At 35.1% G+C, this 22,214-nt stretch overlaps 2 protein-coding genes across 7 annotated transcripts in view; both read left to right on the top strand.

The window, feature by feature from the left end:
* Positions 1–8,474: 8,474 nt before the first annotated feature.
* On the top strand, positions 8,475–10,905 carry LOC128190263 (cytochrome c oxidase subunit 6A, mitochondrial-like). The gene is made up of 3 exons (XM_052862252.1): positions 8,475–8,637; positions 9,828–9,964; positions 10,623–10,905. The coding sequence occupies exons 1-3, from the start codon at positions 8,514–8,516 to the stop codon at positions 10,752–10,754; spliced, it is 393 nt and encodes a 130-aa protein (XP_052718212.1). The 5' UTR covers positions 8,475–8,513; the 3' UTR covers positions 10,755–10,905.
* Positions 10,906–20,975: 10,070 nt separating this feature from the next.
* The window catches only part of LOC128187746 (phosphatidylinositol 4-kinase alpha-like), a 36,727-nt gene continuing 35,488 nt past the window's right edge, over positions 20,976–22,214 (top strand). For all 6 annotated transcript variants that reach the window (XM_052858292.1, XM_052858289.1, XM_052858293.1 and 3 more), the window contains exons 1-2: positions 20,976–21,180; positions 22,006–22,122. In XM_052858292.1, coding sequence (XP_052714252.1) covers positions 20,986–21,180; positions 22,006–22,122 — 312 coding nt within the window. In that variant the 5' untranslated portion in view covers positions 20,976–20,985. The remainder of the gene's footprint in view (positions 21,181–22,005; positions 22,123–22,214) is intronic.

Below are 22,214 nucleotides of genomic sequence, written 5' to 3'. Positions count from 1 at the left end.
ACTATTTCATAACAAATCCAAATGTTGTAAAATTTGAAAAACTGTTTAATGTCACAAACATAAAGCAACTTACCAATATTTGTAAACTATTAGATACTATATTTGAGAGAGTTAGCTCTCTTGGTTAAATTATATCTGTTATCCGTTCATCATGCCTGTACCATTGATTTTCATCTATTATATATAGTCCAGCTGATTGGTGCAAAATTTTAGCAAAATTGCTCACTTGATGAAGAAAGCATGAAACTTTCTACACAAGTTTTGTTATGTATAAGCTTCAATTTCAGCTATGGACCCACTTTTCAAAATCCAATATGGCCGCCATTTTCAAGATGGCGGAAAACTGATAAAATTTTTCAATTTTCCTTTATTAAAAAGTTTGTTTTGACAAAGGAGCAACATTTTAAAAATAACTAATGATGTTTAATCATTAAGGAAGGTTAACCATTTCCATGTTAACCATGTAATTGCAGATTAAATAAAGTTAATTAAAACGTGATGCTTTTTATGATAGTTTTGCCAAAATTTTGCCCAAAATAGTAACCCTTTTTTTGATTAAATAATTATTTTATTAAAAATGAAAATTACCCGGTCTTTTTTTTTTTTTTAGATAAAAGAGACACAAATGCTAAAGATATTTTAAGAAAGTTTTAATGTTGAGAATGTTCAAAAATTAGTCTCTGTCACATTCTCCGCCACATTTACAAAGAGCAGTGCAGGTCAAATTAGCTTTAACACATCGGCATCTCCCTCTACATCCAATCTGAGGCTTGCATCCACATTTAATTAGCTCATTGCATGATGCTGATGCTTCAGGTAGTACTGTCCAAAATGGAATCCACATATTTGTTTCATTCCTTTTCCAGCCCCATGTTCCTGGATCTACTGTTGTAGAGGTAGGTTCAAGACATCTGTCCCAGACCTGGCTAGCCATATAACAGGCTCGCTTTGTGTGTTGAAGCAGTGCTGCTTCTGTTGGAGGAATGTTATCAATTGCCCTTCCTTTTCTAGCAAATAGGTCCATTCTTGCGCCATTGACTGTTACATACTCACTTGCTTTATCGTACATGAGCACAACAAAACGTTGTATTTCTTCCATGTGATCCACAACGGCTGTTGGCGACAGACTCTTATCGCTTAAACTGTCAAAGGTTTCCATTACTGGTCTATAGCTTGTCCATGTATCCCATGCTCTTATTTTACCCTTGTTTCCAAATGATGATACCTGATCACAGCCCGTGAATGCATGGAAAAATAAAAGGCCATGTGACTTCTTGGGTCCAAGAGCAATGGCAATATTGTGGACTGACAGGTACCTAAAATTTTTTCCAACTCCGAAGGCAATCCACAATTCTTTTATCTGTTCAATTTTCTTAAAACAAAATATGGCTATAACCACAACATCGGTATCAACCGTCCGAATCATGACACACTCGTGCCCTTCTGCAACTGCATCCTTAACATGAAGCATCATTCGTGTATCTGCCTCTTCATGTGTGCAAGGTTCTATTTGACTGGTGTCCTTTGTCTTTAAGCACATGACAGAGCTGCCTATAGTAGTAATGAGCTGTTTATCAGCATCCCAACTTTGGTCTGATACCAGTTGTTTTGATAGGTAAACAAACAATTCCTTGTTCTCGTCTACTCTTAAGAAACTTTCCCTATTTCCCGGAACGTTAGAGTCTGATAAAACCCTCCTTCTTGTCCCCTTGCCTCTTCTAGTTCTTTCCGATGATTTTAAGCTGTCTGTAAAATATTCATCCCAGATGATATCAATTCTCCTGACAGAGTGCAGCTGAATCTGAATATATGGTTTAAAAATATCTCTGAAGTAATCCTCAAACGTTTTACTCCCCCTTGGTTTAAGCATATTAACAAGGGCAGCCCCATCTAAAACTAAAGCATCAACTGAAGGTGCCTCATTGCTTGATTCGGTAGTTTTCTCCAATTGAACAAGAAGGTCAGATTTCGATCCATGGCGTAAATCACCAAATTGTGAAAGGGATGGAGGATAAGCTTGGTTTTCATGTTTGAAAAATTCTACAAGATCGCCATTTCGAACTTGACACGAAACATATAACTGTGAAAAAAGAGAACAGTTCTGTTTCAATGATACTATTTGCTGTTTCTCCTTGGATACTGTTTTTGGTTGTTGACGGCTAAATAAAAGGAGCTTGTTTTGTTTAATTGGTTCGTAAATAGATTTTGAGTTACTCTCTAAACGTTCTTTTACAAACTGGTGGAATTGCTGTTTTCCAATAATCTCTATGTTTCTAACTGTTTCAGCTACCTTTTTGTCAACAATATCATGTGTATCCAATATAAGTAAATCCTCGCTTTGTTCCATAAAAGGATTTCCCATATCTTCTACAACTGAACAGAAAGCGTTTACATGCTTTGCGAATGTGTTTTGCTGACTCCTGACCTGTTCGTGGTGTCGTATATCTGGTCCTTTGCTTTGATCTTTCTTTATTTGTTCTTGAGCAGATTCGAATTCATTTATTACTCTGGCTACTTCTGGACCCGATACCATCCACCTTTGAAGCTGAGCCATATTTTCTGTAAGGCCAATTGCTCCACCATCTCCTTTCACTAACTTATTGTTCTGCTCATGTGCCTGATCTAATGCTATTGATGAAAATCTATTATGAGATTTCTTAGCAACAAATTTACCATTTTGAAACACTTTTTCCACTTCTGGTGCATCATCATGTAACATAACCATGTCACGTCATAGTTCGCAAAGAACCAAGGGATAAGAAGTGAAATTGATTCTTTATACAGTTGAAAATTACCCTCTCTCAGTGATCTGATGAAAACTAATATTGCAATTTCAAACTTCAGTGTTAAAGACCAGAAGTTGAAAAGGGGACTTTCAATTTCTCTTTGTTCTCGCCATTCTTCAAATACAAGCTGATCAATTTCACCCTGTTCTGTTATATATCTATCGTAAGAACGCTTCATCAAAATGTATAAAGAACAAGCAGTCACCTCATGTGCGTGTCTTGTCCGTTTCACGTGGGATGCTTTAAGGAATGAATCAGCGGTGCCTGAACTTGCTATGTCGGCTTGACATAGTACACTGGTCCAGCCACTGTTTTCTAGCCAATCACCAATCGTTCTAAAAGCAGCAATTTCAATGTGAAGACCACCAAATAGGATGACAACATGTTTCTTTGAAAATCTTTCTGGCCAGGTCCATTGAATCAGCTTTGCTAATGCAAAGAGGGGTTGGTCACATGTGATAACAGGTGTCTGTCCTGGGTTAAGAAAGTTGACAATTTTCTTAATAATATCTAAAGCATGTCGAATCATTGCAACTGACTTTGCCTCTTCTTGGAATAAAGGTAACAATGAGCTAATGTCTATTACTGTCTCTGGATTATCTTGTAGTCTTTTTGCATGAAAAGCTTACCAAGAATATTCCATGCATTCACTATTGTCAGCTGCAATATTTTCATGGACATGTTCAAGCCATCTAAAATATTAATATATAGATGTGCATATATATGTATATTAAATGTTAGTACTTGTTACTTAGGAACACATATAAGTGTTTGACTGTAACAGGAAATTTCAAACTATATGATAGCTGTACCTGTATTCCTCATTCAATGCATTCGGAAATGTTACATGTATATCATCAGTGACTAGTAGGGAACCTCTAATTGGAGAAATCTCTGATCTTTCCCTTGGAAGCACAACTGGTGGGACTACAGTGTAAAATTCTGGCAGTGGCTTTAGTTTTTCATGTCTAGCAAAAGATGCCTCTATTGGTGGGATCAAGCGCTCGATGCCATCCCCCTCATTTTCTGGATGTTGGAATACTGAAATTGCTGTGCCGTGTAAAGAGCCTTGTGCAGTTGTCGAACTAGGATTGTGGTCTATATTGTCAATTGCAGCAGTTGTAAAAAGATTTTTTCTAAGCTTAGCAGGACAAACTACATTTTCAATATTGAAAGATTCGCAGATGGAATTTCCCAGTGATGCTGATAATTGCATTATTCTGTCATAAGAAATGGATAAGCCTAAATCATACAGCTTTTCAACAAGCCCTCTTTTTCTTGTTTCAGCATGTATTAGCAAGCCTAAATATGTTGGCAATGGAGGCTCTCGGTCAGTTGCATGTGATGAATAAATTGCAGAATCTTTTCTCCTGCGAATGCAGATGAATTAAATTGGATCAATTGTGCAATCGTTAGAGTACACTGAGCTTCAATAAAATTTGAGGACTGCATCTCAATACTTGGCCTACCTAAAATCATGCCTACAAGTGTTTTTAAAGATTGTGGAACAGAATTCTTTTGACAATCAGTTTCAAAGAACCCTTTGAAGGAATACTTTGTTTGCATCATTTCCTTCCGAACAATTTTTGCAGCTTTTGCAAGAATTAAAGCATCGTCATCATAGTGATTTGTAATTGCCTGTCGAATAGCATTCCCAACATCTTCATTTTGCATGAGTAAAACATCCCGTCCTTGTTTGTGGGCTTGTAAATCTGGTATTGCTGCTAGGACTCTGTCTTTTACATGTGTTGAGTTGGGTCTTTTATTCATGTCGAGACCAAATTGCTCTAAACGATTACTGTATATTGCCATGAGATCTGCCAGCCCAAATACAGCAGCTACACCTTTGTTCATTCGTGAATCCTCTACATATGATACAAGTTCAGCCAAAACTATTCCATGGATTTGATTTTCGCCATTCTCATCTACAATCTTTTGTGGTCTTGCTTTGTTAAAAAGATTTAAGTAGCAGTTTTTGTGATACATAGCTTCTTGAGATATCATATCCCCTGCGCTAAGTTTCGCCAACAATACAGTATCCTGCACTTGCAATGCATATTTCCTGATATTACTGTCTATACTGAAGGTAGAAACTTTGTGAAGCTCTCCTGATGTTCCACCACAGAGAAAACAATCTTGAGTCATTGTCGATGTCGAGCAACCAGGACTTTGGCGAGTTATCTTTCTTGATGTTTCAGAAATGTCTGATTCAACTTTTCTTTTCGAATGTTCATGTCGTTTTAATTTCATGTCTGTGTATTTGTTCCTACATGTTTTGTGCCACTTGGCTTTCATCAACTGTAACTTGGATGCAATACCATTTGCATCATTCAATTGGTCAAGTCTAATTGTCGTTGGAAACCAATTTATACTTTGACATCGAAGGAGCACTGTTTCCAGAGATCTATATCCAGCACCAACTTCAATATCAGATCTCCTTATATTTGCTGGACATTGCAGAACTTCAGATGTGCTCTCTTGGCATAAAATACATTTTTCCCATTCAAATATTATTGTTAAATTTGACGATGAAGACTCAATGTCTGGATTTACGATTTTAATGTGTTTGGACATTTCTTATCAAAAGATAACTTTACTTCATTTCCTCAATCACTTGCCAAGCAAGATCTACAATATATTATAAAGGTTATATAAACTCGATTGTTTTGGTCAAATTGACTGAAATAAGATGACAATATTTCAAAACTTACACGCATCTTAGATGAATAGCCTACCATATTTAGCTACTTCAAAAAAATTCTATAACTGTTACCGAAATGGTGTTTCATACTTTTTTAGGGGATGGAACATTTGTTATCTATTTAACATTTGTTCTTTAACTGTTTATGTTTATGTAAGTGTTTTTTATGTGATATTATACTTGTTTAAGTGTAAATGTACATCACCTATTCAGAAAATTATAAATAAATTATCAAAACATAAACACTTACCTTCTTTGTGTATCCATTTTGTCGTCTGCATCATGATCCAAGTATGAAAACCACTGTATGTCATTGTTACATGTAAATGCAGATTCGTCCTAATTAACTGATATTTGATTCCATTTTATCATTTTTATATTCAAGTGAAATAAATTCATTTATGTAAAACATTTTAATCTCATACAGTCATCAATGAACTCATTTGAAAACTTTTATATAAAACCAGTCAGAGATAATATGGCAACCATATTGAAAGATCAAATTATCAAATTCAATCATTAATTAATACAATTGATAAATTCTGTTGTATTTTAAACCATCATCAAAAGTAGTATTGTTTGAAACAAACAGCGATGTAAAAGATATTTTACATCAGGCACGTAGCATCAGGGGGGGCCAGGGGGGGGGGGGCTGCCCCCCCCCCCCCACTTTTTCTCGCAGCCACATTTTTTTGGTAAATTTACATATAAAAAATAGAATTATAATGGAGTTGGCCCCCCCCCCCCCCACTTTTTTGGCAGTACGTAATAAATTGATATGAAAATAAGGAAATGAGTAGTGAAATTGAAGATATATACTACGCTAGCCCCCCCCCCCCCCCCCCCCCGGATTAGGATATTGAAGATTTTTGGAAACTTTAAATTTCCTTTTTTTTTTTCTTTTTTTTTTGATGAGTCTGGCCCCCCCCCCCCCACTTTCAAAAACGATGCTACGTGCCTGTACATGGCGGCCATTTTGAATTTGGCGGCCATATTGAAATATCATCATTTTGAATATTAGAACTTCCAAAGCATCCACTTAATATCAACTGTGTAAAATTTCGAACTTCTAGGATCAAAAATAGAGATTTTATTGAAAAAAGTTTTTAAAATGATAAGCTATATGGCGGCCATCTTGAAAATGGCGGCCATATTGATTTTTGAGAGTGGGTCCATAGCTTATATTGCTCAGTACACCTAAACATACCAACATGCCAAATTTGGTGCTTTCTTCATTAAGTGAGCAATTTTTTTTTAACAATCAGCCGGACTACACGCGGCACGTACAAGCTGCTGAATATTGTATAGAAATATAACTTATATATTATCATCAACAAGCTGTTCATAAGCGGAAGGTATATTTACATGCATATATGTATCAAAGTGAAACTTTGCTCTTATATTCTATCATACCTATTTTTAATATTAGATAAGATAAAGGTCATCTATAATATACATACACATGTACATATGAGAGCCCATTACGGGTGACGGGACCCTGTAAATATCAATTACCTGTAAATTTATAAACTATTACAACTTGTGTATATACATACAATCAACGATTTAAATGTTTCGTTAAACTGTTTATATCGTTCGAGTGGATTGTATATTGTCGTATCTTAGTGGCTAAAGTATTGGGCTTCTGAACCGCAGATCACGAGTTCTAATCCGCCTGGAGCTTTTGTTCATGTTAACTGAATTCAAATTTTGAAAATGTAATTTTTCATCCAAAATTGCACATCTTTTGCTCATTTGACTTAAATACTTCTTATCCATTATGATATTTCTCATAATCAAGTTAATTTCTGCTGATTTGAGAACATATTTCAATGTGTACTGAGCCACCTTAATTATGTACTAAATACAACCAAACTATTCCAACTTGAGTATATACAACATACAAACAACTATCAAAGTTCTTAAATTTATACGGTAAATTTACCAAAATTAATTAATATGCATTGGACCCCCTCCCCTGGCCAAATTAAATATCCCTCGGACCCACCCCCCCCCCCCCCATTGAAGTAGGCGGATCCAACTTTGTACGTTTAAAATGAGTTTTGTTATCTCTTTTACAAAATCAAACTGTACTGTTTCTACTTATACAAAAAAACTACGGTCGTCCTAGCGGTCACAGTCTTTACACGTTTAAATCGGCAACGATAAATGGCAGTTACTGTTTGAAAAATTAATTACTTTTCAAGTTATTTTTTAATATGATGATAGGCAGACCATCAAATAAACATTCCCAACATCGCTCTATTTTTAATAGTCGTCAGTCTGATCAAAGCTTCCACTAGGTCATTTATTTTGTTGGTCGCTTTGAAGGTCTTTTCACGTGACCATCAAAATAAAGTAGCTAATGCAGTCAGGTGCGTAGCTATAGGCGTAAGCAAGTTTACAATGGCTTCCACATCATTTTCACACAAAAAACAAATTAAAACTTTGTTTTGCGAATGAAAATTAAACTAAACCATATAAATAATTCCGGAGTTTTATTATTCCGCTGATTAGTCAATGTGTAGGAGCTGTTATTTCAGAATAATTATGCTGAGAAAAGGCAAAGACGCCTTGTCTTTCTTTTTTAATAAACAAAAAAACTTTAAAGCTTGATTTGTAATGATAATTATGAGAGTATTTTCGTACACAAAAATTATATCTAGAATATAAAATAATCTCGTCATAAATCAGGCACTACCTTTTCTTTTTTATTGATAATTTTATGATCTAGATAATGAAGTAAGCATTTAACACATTAAAAACGGGTTATTTTGAAGAAACTCCTTTTTCTAGATACTAAAAATTAAATGTCTGAAATGCTGAAAACTCGCCATCTTACGGGGGCTTTGCCCCCCTGTGCCCTTGTCAGGGCTTTGCCCCTGGACTCATTGGGGCCTTATAGGTCCTGTCTCAATTTGCTTCCACAATAAACAATCCTTATTTTTTTTTGTATTTTATATCGGGATCGGTGTACAGGTCCACTCGGTACTCCTCTGGTGTGACAAGGTCGTTAGGAAAGAAAGATGGCGTCTTTCCTTGGAAAGTTACGATTCCTCAAGTCACCTCTAACGAGGCGCTTGGCAACTTCAGTCGACGCTAGTTATAAGGATTCTCTCCCAGCCAAAGTTAGCGGACACCCTGAAGCCGGTATGGAATATCAAGATTTACTTAAATGTTATTTTTTCTACTTTTTCCAAGGTCATGTCAATGCCTTTCCACATTTTATACTCTCAAATTGGCGAAATAAAGGATTTAACTTATTGTTTTCTCTCAGAGTATATTGTGAAAACCTGATTGACAATATCTTTTTCTTTTATTATTTGTTTTAGTTTAATGCGGTACTCGTGCTTATTTTCTTGTCATGATATTAGACGAAACACGTTGGGAACAGCCCACCGTTGGGTAGTTTGAGCCACAAGAGTCGGCAGTTTTATCAGTTTGTTGTAAATAAATGAAAAACAAGATGGCAACGAGTTTTCTAAATTTTCTTTAATTTGCTATCCAACCGAAATTTAAACACCAGATTCCACACTATGAACTCCATAATGTTGTTTTAACAATTCCTGGTATCTACATATATCTCTACGAATTAGTATTTAAAGTCATTTTAATTCCATTTCTGCACATCTCAATCTTAAACAGTTGTAGACTTCAACTGTTGTAGAGAAACATTTGGACTACAACTGTTGTACAGTAGAATACTGTTTTGACTACAACTGTTGTAGAGTACTGGCGTGCAACCATCTCTCGCCGAGTACCATTTCTTGCCAGTACATTGTGACACCATTTTATCAACACATAAAATTAGATACGAAAAATGACGTCACAATGTACTGGCGAGAAATGGTACTCGGCGAAAACTGGTCGCACGCCAGTAGTGTAACGATTGGAAACTCTTGACTTGCAAAGAATGTGCAGTATAAGTAGGTAAATGTGACAGCCTTGTAAATCTATAAGTTTTTAATGCAAAAGGAATGAAATTTGAGTATTTATACTTAACAGTAGAAATTCTACTGTTAAGTATAAATACTCAAATTTCATTCCTTTTGCATATACTATAGGAATTTGCAGATTTACATGGCATTCTGAATGCAAAGTTTAATTCATGATTCAAGGTGATAAGGTTTCTTTTAATTTTGTTTAGAAGCTTGTCACTTCAACACACTAAGCACATCAACATGATGATCAACACAATCACAGAAAGCTATATTTTATCCCCAATCCAACTATGCATTAAGGGATAATATGTTGCTTTTGATATGTAAAATAATGATATTGGTATGTTGGAAATTGTTCATTATGTAGACATGATAGGCAATAGATGACTTGTGTTTCAGAAATAAAAAGATGGTGGGCCATCACCTTGTGGATGATTGGAGTTTGTGCAGTGACCCGTGTTTATCAAATGATGGATGAAAACCATGGAAAACGTCCAGAATTTATACCATACCAACATCTCAGAATCAGGAAAAAGGTACGATCTTATCAAAGAAAAGGGATGGCTTTCCCCCTCACCCCACCCCACTTTTTTGTTCAGCAAATCCCGGTACACCCTTGATTGAACCTTGATAACTAATATTATCTCACAAATGTTTGCTCATCGTTGTATGAGATAAAAGTTTATACATGTATTACCATGATTAGATCTGCTTTCTGTGGTATTCATGGTAGATATAAATAAAATAAATGACAGCGTCACAATTTTGTGTATTTGATATGATTGATTGGTTTTAACAAGTTGTTATTAACTGTTTGTCTTACTCTGCAATCCAAATTATAGAAATTTCCTTTGATAAAACAAGATAAAAGAATTTAAAAATGCAACTTTTTGCCTACCTGTTTATTTTCTCTTAAATGAGTATTTAATTAATAATTTCAAGAGCTTAACCTTTTATGCATTTAAATACCAGTGTTAAAAATGAGGAATTTTCTTTCATCAGTTCTCTAGATTGCATAGGAATTGAAAGTTTTGCATCCATATTTTTAAACCTTTCCCTAACTACTGGTAGTTAGTGGTGGTGTTTTAGTTACGATTGTTTCATGGGAGAGGGTTTTGTTGGTTTATCAAACTCATTATATCAGTGATGTTATTGTTTATTATGATTTTTATGAAAACATTACTATGCTTTAAGGCTTTCCCCTGGAAGGAAGGATCACAGAAAACACTTTTCTGGTGCCCAATCACTAACGCAGGATCAGAGGGATACCTGGAGATGACCCCCGATGAGGAACTGAAATGGGGGAAATACCTGCATGGACATTAAGGAATGTCTGTGATAGTGACAGAGTTAAACGAATTGATGTTTTAATTACTTTTGGGCCAGAGTGTACCCATCCTTAAAGGAATGCTACAAACAACACCTGATGTTATGTAACACAATGACAACAACAAATAAAAAACTGTTGTCTCTTTGATGGTAGATATTTGTTATTTTTTGTTGTCGGCTTTTAGCAGAGTTGTCTGTCATTTTTTGTCCTTCCTATACACCTATTAATCTATTTACTTTTTGAGCTACCTTAGAAGTATAATATTCGCAAAGCTCATTGGGCATGTTGTATATTACCCCCTTCTGTACCTGAATCATCAAAGTCACCTCAGAAGTCAGAAAAGTAAATTCTGGTAAAGTGTTAGAATACAGTGTCAACCAATTTTGCAGGTTTTAAAAGTGTTGCATTTACCTCAAAAAGCACATGCAAGAAACTGATGTATCCGATCACTTGAAATCAATAGACGAATCCACACTTTACAAAACGTATGTCCCTTGGCCGCATTCTTTGGGGAAAAACCCATATATTTCTCACAGTAGCCTTTGTAGTTTAGAGGGTTGTAACTTCGTCATTTGACATTAGAAATCCGTTTCCGCTGTGAATTTGGATTGCCTCAAGTTGGGGCAACCCATACATCGAAGGAATAAATAAAATTCCGAGAGATTTCTTCACAGGGCACCCAAATATTTGGTTGCATAAAGAAGGGAAAAGTTGTTTTTCCCTTTTGACCTTTGGGTTGACCCCGCAAAGGGGAACAACTTTTGCAAAGTGTGGATTGGACTATTTAGCCATTTCGAGTTACAAGTGAGATACAGTATACAGAGCTCACAACTCTTTATTATGTAATAAAAGCTCAGGTCATGTTTTTGATATCATATTGAATACCTGATAGACAATAACAAAGTTTCATGCAAATTCCAATATGACAAACACTGATTATTTGTGTCATAACAAGTAGGTAGGGAAAAATCTGCTAGAAACATTGTTAGCTTGCATTTTGACAAAGGTAAATGAAAACATGGCATGAGCCTTGTTTACATAACAAAGAATTGTAAGTTATATTCATCATATAACTTGACACTGACTTTCAATTGTGTACTGACAATAATACCTCCAATGATGCATTAAAAATAAAAATAATTTTCAACTCCAATCTCGACCATCCTAGGTAATCACAGATTACAAAGCTCACCGAGACGACGCATCAACTTTATGAGGTACCACCTTTATCACATTATATGAAAATCATATTTTATGATCTTGGATATTCTTGGAAACTGTTTTGACACAAATTCATTTTTCATATGATAAAAAGAAGATGGGGGAATAAGATGGCGCAAATGCCCATTCGGTTTAGTAGTGAAATACAATTTTGAATTTATTTTTCCCCAATTAAATCTATTCAAATATAATAAAACTTTGCAAAAGCAAAATTTCTAACTATAGACAGTTTTTAAATACATTTAACAAAAAATAAGAAAAAAAATATTGTCGGAAATTTTGGTGGTATCGAACCCGTAAAATAAAAACCCTAGATATATAAGGTTGGCTTATGGCAGGTGCTCTAATTACTGAGCCATTACAGACACAACATAGTAGGCTTTTTAAATATTATGTGTGACGACGAACGAACGCCACGAACTACCGGACTTGTATTATTTTTTCAAAACGTTCAATTGTTGGGATACAAAATGATATTTTTAATGTATAGTGGGTCATCTCTCCACGTTTTTGTTGATTGAAATCGGTTTGTTTTCCAATAGACCTTAATTAGACTATGAGAAAAATATGGAGCACAGACCCACTCTATAAAAGAAAATGCCCTGAAGTTCTAAACAAGAGGCCCATGGGCCACATCGCTCACCTGAACAGCAGTTCCTTGTAACATTACATTTCGTAGCATATGCTTTTTCTATTTTAAACATTGAACCCCTTTCTGGGGACCCAGTTATGGTCCGAGGTTTATGGTTGGCTTGAACAACATAAATAGTAACATAGGAATGAAAATGTGAAGCACTGCGGTGGGACCGCACGTACACAACCTGAAAAACTGAACATAGCAGAGTTCCACTTCAAGAGGAATAACTCTCAGACTGTACAGAACACAAGAAAGATAACTCTTGGTTCCACTACATTAGAGTTTACACAATTTGAGGATCCTTGCATAGTAATCTCACAAACTGTAGCATTATAGTTCTCGAGAAAAACTTTTTAAAAACATTTTCAATATATCTTTCTATGTTAAACTTTGAACCCCTCTTGGGGCCACAGTATTAGTCCAGTGCTAAAGTTTTAATTGTTTGGAATCTACATTATTTAAGGATGCTTGCCTAGTTATCTCACAAGCTGAAGCATTATAGTTCCCTAGAAAAAGATTTTTCAACAATTTCCCTCTATATTTCTATGCTAAACTTTGAACACCTCTTGGGGCCCCAGTATTAGATGGAGATCACGGCTTTTATAATTTCGAATCTACACTATTTGAGGGTGCTGACGTAGTTATCTGACAAATTGATGCATTGTAGTTCTCGAAAAGAAGATTTTTAAACATTTTCCATATATACCGGTACTTCTACATTTAACTTTAAACCCATCTTGGGTCTCTAGTATTAGTCCAGGGGTCACTATTTTAAAACTGTCGAACCTTCATTATCCAAGGTTGTATGCATGATAGTAATCTCACAAATTGAAGCATTGTAGTTCTCGAGAAGAAGATTTTTCAACATGTTACCTTTATATTTCTTTAATAAATTTTGACCTCATCTTGGGGCCCCAGTATTGGTCCGGGGGTCACGATTTTACCAATTAGGAATCTACATAAGCGAAGGATGCATGCATAGAAATTCCACAAACTAAAACATTGTAGTTCTTGAGAAGAAAATTTTTAAACTTTTCCTTTATGTTTTTTAAAATGTTTAAATTTTGAACCCCTCTTGGTGCCCATCAATTGTCCGGGAGTTGCAATTTTTTGAATCTACATTATTTAAGGATGTACATGTATGCATAGTAATATCCCAAACAGTTGCACTATAGTTCTTGAGAAGAAAATTTTAAAACATTTTCCTACATATGTTAAAATCTAAACCCCTACTGGGGCCCCACTTTTTGTTCGGGGGTCACGATTTTTACAATCTTCACTATGTATACAACCTTTTGTGTATGTATTGGCATTTTTGGTGAAGTGGTTCTTGAGAAGAAAATTTTTAAACATTTTTCATATGTAGTTCTATGTTAAACTTTGAACCCCGCCTGGGGCCCCAGTCTTGGTCCGAGGGTCACGATTTCTACAATTTAGAATCTTCATTATACAAGCTTTTGTGTAAATATTGGCATTTCTGGTGCAGTGGTTCTTGACAAGAAGATTTTTTAAACATTTTCCTAAGGTATTTCTATGTTAAACTTTGAACCCCGCCTGGGGCCCCAGTCTTGGTCCGAGGGGCACGATTTTTACAATTTAGAATCTTCACTATATATACAAGCTTTTGTGTAAATATTGGCATTTCTGGTGCAGTGGTTCTTGAGAAGAAGATTTTTAAACATTTTCCTATGTATATCTATGTTAAACTTTGAACCCCGCCTGGGGCCCCAGTTTTGGTCCGAGGGTCACGATTTTTACAATTTAGAATCTTCACTATGTATACAAGCTTTTGTGTAAATATTGGCATTTCTGGTGCAGTGGTTCTTGAGAAGAAGATTTTTAAAAAATTTTCCTATGTATTTCTATGTTAAACTTTGAACTCCGCCTGGGGCCCCAGTTTTGGTCCGAGGATCACGATTTTTACAATTTAGAATCTTCACTATATATACAAGTTTTTTTGTAAATATTGGCATTTCTGGTGCAGTGGTTCTTGAGAAGAACATTTTTTAAACATTTTCCATATGTTGTTCTATGTTAAACTTTGAACCCCGTCTGGGGCCCCAGTTTTGGTCCGAGGGTCACCATTTTTACAATTTAGAATCTTCACTATATATAAAAGCTTTTGTGTAAATATTGGCATTTCTGGTGCAGTGGTTCTTGACAAGAAGATTTTTTAAACATTTTCCTATGTATTTCTATGTTAAACTTTGAACCCCGCCTGGGGCCCGAGTTTTGGTCCGAGGGTCACGATTTTTACAATTTAGAATCTTCACTATATATACAAGCTTTTGTGTAAATATTGGCATTTCTGGTGCCGTGGTTCTTGAGAAGAAGATTTTTAAAGACATGCACCCTAAACTTACTGTTTCGCAATTATCTCCCTTTTGAAAAGGGCTGTGCCCTTTATTTTAACAATTTATAACCCCCTTTCCATAAGGATGCTTTGTACCAAATTTGGTTAAATTTGGCCCAGTGGTTTTTGAGAAGAAGTTGAAAATGTGAAAAGTTTACAGACGGACGGACAGACGGACGGACGGACGGACAGACGGACGACGGACAACGGGTGATCAGAAAAGCTCACTTGAACCTTCGGTTCAGGTGAGCTAAAAATGACAGTATTTGCAGGTTTTGATACGTACACGCCTGTTTGAGTCAACATATTCCAAGTATTGAACATACCTATAGGTTAAAAATCAATGATTCGTTAAATATATATTGTTTTCAATGATTTAAAAAAAACCATCAGATTTATTAATACTTTAATTTTTCAGTAGCCTGTCCGACCGCGTATGGGCATTTTACACGCCTTATCCACCTATCTTCTTGTATGATAATCATATGTTCATTTCATACAATATTATAAGATACGATGTTTATCAATACAATAATATAAAATATGATATTGCATCCTATTATACAATATATACACATATCATTTAATAAAATATAATACTGTAATAAATAATGATGCAATATGATATTGTAACATATATTATGACATTGTATCGTGTTATACATTATTGTACTTCATCACATATGCAATATAATATGAAACAATATCATTTGATTAAATAATATATAGTACAATATCATATTATACAATATTGTATAATAATGTACAATGCTATACATAACAATATCATAATACTATAACATATACAATATCAAATCGTATCATGCAACTTTTTACAATATAATACATATCATATTGTATCATATAAAACAATAGTGTATCATATCAAAGAATATAATTATGCATGTAATAGGAATCATGTTATATCATTTAACAACGAACACATCTATCAAGTACGATTGAATGAGGAAGGATATTTTTTTTAGCATCCTTGATAATGGAGATCAGGCTCTGCATCTGAAGTTACCTCTGCCATTCATTTATATTATATTTAAATCACATATGCAAGTTTGAAATAGTACTATTATGAATTAAACATGTGACCTGTTCAAAAAAAAACTAAACTTCATCCAGCATCCTAAACCTATGGGTCAGATTCAGCATTCAAGCCTGACTTGTGCATCAGTATCATACAACGCATCATCCATGCAACTTTGGTGAAGTTAGGACCAGTATTAACTAAGATATAATCAGCAGAGGGCACCTGCTCCAAAAACTTTAACCAGCTCTTAAAACCTTTACCTCCTCCAGCATCCAAAACCTATGGGTCAGATTCAGCATTCAAGCCTGTCAAGTGCATAAGTATTATAAGACGCACCATCCATGCAAATTTGGTGAAGTTAGGACCAGTAGTAACTTAGAAATTGCTATCAAAGGGCACCTGCACTAAAAACTTTAACCAGCTCTAAAAACCATAACCTCCTCCAGCATCTTAAACTCATGGCTCAGATTCAGCATCCAAGTATTTCATAAGTAGGTCCAGATGCATCATCCATGCAAGTTTGGTGAAGATAGGACAAGTAGTATAAGATACAGGACCTGCAACAAAAAATTTAACCAGGTCCGGACGCCGACGCCGATGGTCTAGCATAAGCTCCCCCCGACTTCGTCTCGGTGAGCTAAAAAAAGTTATATTATTGACGTCACACAAACACCCGGTTCAATGCATCATGTAGTTCTAGTGATAAGTTGATACCCTATCCATCAGTTCTAGTAATAAGATGACACACTATTCTTCAGTTCTCATACTAGCAAAAAACTCTCTAGTTCTAAAAGTATATGATGCGCTATTCATCAGTTCTTGTCAAAGGATGACGCATTATCCAACAGTTCTAATAATAAGATGATTTGTTTTCCATCAGTTCTAGTAGTAAGATGATACTTTTTCCAACAGTTCGAGTAATAAGATGACATACGCTATCTATCAGTTTTAATAATAAGATGACGCATTTTCTATCAATTTTAGTTTCACGATGACACCCTATTCATCAGATCTAGTAATGACTCGCTATCCTTTAGTTCTAGTAGTAAGATAATACACTATATTCATTTAGTACTGGTAATGAAATGACGCGTTATCCATATCAGTTCACGTCTAGTACTAGCAATAAGATGACGCCCTATCAATTAGTTCTAGTAATCAGATAGCGCCGTTTCATCAGTTCTAGTAATAACAGTCCCAGGGGCCACATGGCTCACCCCTGCAGGAATAGCCAACAAAAGCTTTAGGAATTAAAGTATCAAATACAAAATATCTAGACAACTTCGAGTAAAGTATATATCTTGATTTTCAAAGACTTCCAAATTTTTCTCAACGTATTCTTAAGTTAAACATTGGGGTCATTTTGTTGTTTAAGTTTTTGAGAATAAGAATTTTAAAGATTTGTTTGCTATATTTTTCTTTATAAAAATTTGACCCCTTCCATTGCGGCCCTTACCTACCCCCGGGGATGATGATTTGAACAAATTTGAATATACACTACCTGAGGATGCTATTATACAAGTTAGAGCTTTTCTTGTCGATTGGTTTATGAAATAAATATTTTTCTCTATATATTCCTATGTAAAAAATGGAACCCTTACTCTGGACCCATTGTCTATATCGGCTAAAGTATATACTTTCAAGCGAGAATAATTGCGATAATAAAAGTACGACACCCTTTATCCATCAGTTTGGGTGCTGGAGAAGTCGGACCATAACAGAAAGTAATGAGATGATGCGCTAACAATCAGTTCTAGTAGTGATATAACACGTTTTCCATACGTTTTGGTAATAATATAGCACTCTATTAGTTTTAATATTAAGATAATTAACATGTTACCATCCGTTCTAGTAATCAGATAACACCCTATCTATCAGTTCTAGTAGTACATTGACGTTCTATCTATCAGTTCTTGTAATTGATGTCATATGTTATATATCAGTTCTAGTAAAAAGATGAGGAGCTACTCATCAGGTCTAGTAGTAAATTGACGCTCTATCCATCAGTTCTAGTAATAAGACGAGGTGCTATTCTTCAATTCTAGTAGCAATAAGACGCTCTATCCATCAGTTCTATACTGATAACACGCTCTATCCATGAATTTTAATAATAGGATGGCGCTCTATCCATAGTTCTAAAATGACGCCCTATCTATCAATAAAAGTAATCAGATGACGCATTGTATATCAGTTTTAGTACATACAGGTAATAAGATGACAAGCAATCCATCAGTTTTTAGTAACAAGATGATATTATCATCTTGTTACATTTGTATATACCAAAATTAACTGATGGATTGCGTGATACGCCTTCAGTTCTAGTAATAAGATGACATGATGTCCAGCAGTTCAAAGGGATGTTTCATACAAGTTAGAGCTTTTCTTGTCAATTGGTTTATGAAATGAATATTTCTAATGATTTTCCCATATATATTCCTCTGTAAAAAATGTACCCCCTACTGTAGACCCATTATCTATATCGGCCGAAGTACTAGTATATACTTTCAAGCGAGATTATTATAGTATGACACCCTATATCCATCAGTTCGGGTACTAGAGAAGTCGGACCATAACAGAAAGTAATGAGATGATGCGCTAACAATCAGTTTTACTAGTGATATTACACGCTATCCATCAGTTTTATTATAATAAGATGATGTGCTAACCATCAGTTCTAGTAATCAGATAACACCCTATCTATCAGTTATAGTAATAGATGAGGCAAAATTCACAGTTCTAGTAGTGATAGGACGCTCTATCCATCAGTTCTAGTAATAAGATGACGCATTATCTATCAATTGTAGTAATGAGATGACATGATATCCATCAATTCTGGTAGTAAATAGACGCTCTATCCATCAGTTCTAGTAATAAATGATGCGCTACATCAGTTCTATAGTAGTAAACTGACGCTATACCCAAAAATTTTAGTGATAAGATTACATGCTATTCATTAGTTCTAGTAGTAAACTTCACGCGTTATCCATTAGTTTTAGTAATAAGACAGCGCTTTATCCATTAGTTCTAGTTGTAAGCTGACGCATTATCTATCAATCATAGTAATCAGATGACGCATTATCAATCAGTTCTAGTAAGGAGATGACGCATTATCCATCAGTTCTAGTACATGCAGGTAATAAGATGACAAGCAATCCATTAGTTTTAGTAAAAATATTATATAACCATCTTATTATATACTAAAACTGATGGATTGCGTAATACGCTATTCTTCAGTTCTAGTAATAAGATGACGTGATGTTCAGCAGTTCAATGAGATGGCTTATTGTCCTTCAATTTTGGTTATATGTTGACGTTATGCCCCAGTGGCTCAATCTCTCTCACCGCTTGTGTCAGGGGTTTTCTGTTTGATAGAGGGTTCGATTCGTACGTACTAATAACTTTTTGTTGGTTTTGGACGACGAAACTCCCCTTTCTGGAGATTCATCCGTTATATCTCCAATACCCTGAATGGCATCAATCCCTCTTGGAACCCATTTTGTTCTCTGGTCAAAGTTTCTGTACCACCTCTGACATGTTATGGTTGGTGCTAGTGCCCTCGGACCAGTCCATCCCTTTCATGACTGCATGCCATTGATTTTGTGTCCATGTACCCGGCTTTTCTGTTTGGTGCATTAATGACACAAATTGTTACCGTAGTCTTGTGTTGTTCACTCGGAATCATAGAATGCACACGTCATTTCTTAAGTTTAAACGAGTTTCATGTATTTCCTTTGTCAATTTGAACATAATCTTTAAAATCATACAATGAAAGATTTTTTTCAACATTAGATATACTTGAATTAGTATAGACATACAATGGTCTCTCTGATGAATAAGCATACATGTACCCCTAGAAACCAAACTTCGCAGTGCTTTATCACAGCGTGCAGTAAAATTATAATGGCTTTGCGTTAAGCTACAATATAAAATTGTCACAGCTCATTGTATTATAAGGCGTTATCCACCATTTATGAGCAAAATTTAGTAAAACGTATGGAAAATAGAATATATACAACTGTATGCTTATACTTTTGCCAGTATATAACCATGTTTACATACATTCTGAAGATTTTTACATACATCATTCTATATTCATTTAACTAAAATGACGCGGCCTTTTACTGTAAGCAGATCCAGGTGTTCCGGGTTTACTCGCACCAGGACAAACAGTGCTACCCAAAACAGTACACTTCCGACCTTGTTTCAAAAATTGGGGGTTCCATTCTTTTCGAAGTAATTTGTTCTCCTTACTTCTATGTAAAATCTTTCTTCTGTTAAATGAGTTCATGTGAATCTGTTTTCTTTCCTTCCTACTCATCTCTCCTTCTCTCCAAATTTAGTTTGGTTTAATTTGTTTCTGAATAAGATGAACTAGATGGTGCTGAATAAAATGTGATAAGTAATGCACATGTTACCTAAATAAAAGACAGTGAAATTTTTATTTTCAATTCAAAACCCACTTACCGTGAAGCAACACATAACTATGATGAGATTTCTTGGCATTGCCCACCACTAGGAAAACGATTACAAGTGCCTGTTAATTAAATCAATATTAATATTTGGCAAATACTGTAAAGAAAATACCACTTAAAAAAACAACAAAATAAACCTTTAACGTCCAAAAACAACAAACTATAATAACGAATGACGTATCTCGGATCTGTTCGCCAACATCCTTATGCATGTGTTCTTGAGCATGTATAAATTGATGCAGTGGCGGTTGATCTACACACAAAGATTGTACAGAACATTAACTTAAAAGCTGCCAGACAACCATAGAGAAATGCTCTGGACACGAAGTCTAGAGGTGACAGAACTCCACACTTGTCCAGCTGCACTGTAACAATCCAAATTGTGACTAACTCCTGGATTAGACTGGCTTCTTTGATTTCTGAGCTTTTCTGACTGCTGAAAGCCAGTCTTCGAAGACAGCAGTACATGTAGAAAAGCCTGTAATACGTCAGGGTTAGGAGCATGACATGTCGCCATGCACGTAAACCAGAGAGTGGCGGGAACTTGCGGTGCTTATTTTTCATCGGGTTCGGAAATCGAATGCTAACCAAGGGAGGTTACCTGAAAAACATGGCGGACGACGGAATTTTGTTTGCAAAAATTTTACGTCAATTTGCCAGATCGTCTGCAGCGATTAACCCAGCACCTGAAGATAAAGTTAGTTTACATCAGTCAAAATTTGTCTTTCAAATAATTTTGATTTTGTAGGATAGTTACGGTTGTAAACAGCAAGTCAGTCATGTTGAATTAAATAAACACGCAGATCTTAGATTGGAAGCAGGGCGTTTCGGCAGCCGTACCACGACATCTAATTATAAGACGTTTCGGCACTAAAATTTAAACATTTTAGCGTACGTCTGCATTTTAGCACCAACCAAAATCTGAAAATAATAAAAGCAGAGTTTCATCAATATTTCATAATACACGTGTATGATATTAGAGACATAAATAACATGTCTCTGATGGTATATAATGCGGTAAATGTCATATTGTTAGCTATATTTTTTAATATCAAAAATTCGCGCAGAAAGAAAAAAACATCCCCATCATGAATATTAGAAAACGAAAATGCTCTTTTGCCCAATGAATGTTGATTAATATGTAATGTGTTAATTCAACATGTTTAATGAAAGTTTTCCTTGTATTCAATTATTCGTTGTAACTTTATATACTTTTCCATTTATTTCAGTTTTATTTGTTTGTTTGTTTTTGGTTTTTGGTGGGGTTTTTTTTTTTGGGGGGGGGGGGGGGGGCATTGGTATCAAAATGTCCAGAAATCACTTTGAGGATGCTGCTGTTATTTGTTTATTTCTTTTGTTATGTATTTATACTAAACAAGGAATGTAAAAATAGTGTCTAATAAACCAGATGTAATTGATAAAAATATTGACCCTGTTAATAGAATGGGTTTGCAACCAATATACTTTTAGAATTCTTTGTCTATTCATTATCATGTTGCAGTTGTTCTTGTTCTTTCTATAGGTTGCAAGGTTGTTGTCACTATGTCCAAAAGAGATCAATGGTAGATTTTCCTTTGACCAGAGGGGACAAGATGCAATAATATCCCTTGGAATATTTTTGTTGGAGTCTAACTTGCAGGTAGAGAGCCAAGGCTAAAATTATAACTATGACATTACTTATCAAAAAATTTAATATGCAAAAACTATGCTTCAAGTCACCTTAAGTTTAGC

The sequence above is a fragment of the Crassostrea angulata genome, chromosome 6 (assembly GCF_025612915.1).
Source record: "Crassostrea angulata isolate pt1a10 chromosome 6, ASM2561291v2, whole genome shotgun sequence".
NCBI lineage: Eukaryota > Metazoa > Mollusca > Bivalvia > Ostreida > Ostreidae > Magallana > Magallana angulata.
This window is presented reverse-complemented; position numbering and strand designations above follow the sequence as displayed.

Bases quoted from the DNA above. Each gene is read 5' to 3' on its own strand.
- LOC128190263 (XM_052862252.1), top strand. From the start codon at position 8,514: ATGGCGTCTTTCCTTGGAAAGTTACGATTCCTCAAGTCACCTCTAACG. The intron at 8,638-9,827 runs GTATGGAATATC...CTTGTGTTTCAG, and splicing joins TAGCGGACACCCTGAAGCCG to AAATAAAAAGATGGTGGGCC. The intron at 9,965-10,622 runs GTACGATCTTAT...CTATGCTTTAAG, and splicing joins ATCTCAGAATCAGGAAAAAG to GCTTTCCCCTGGAAGGAAGG.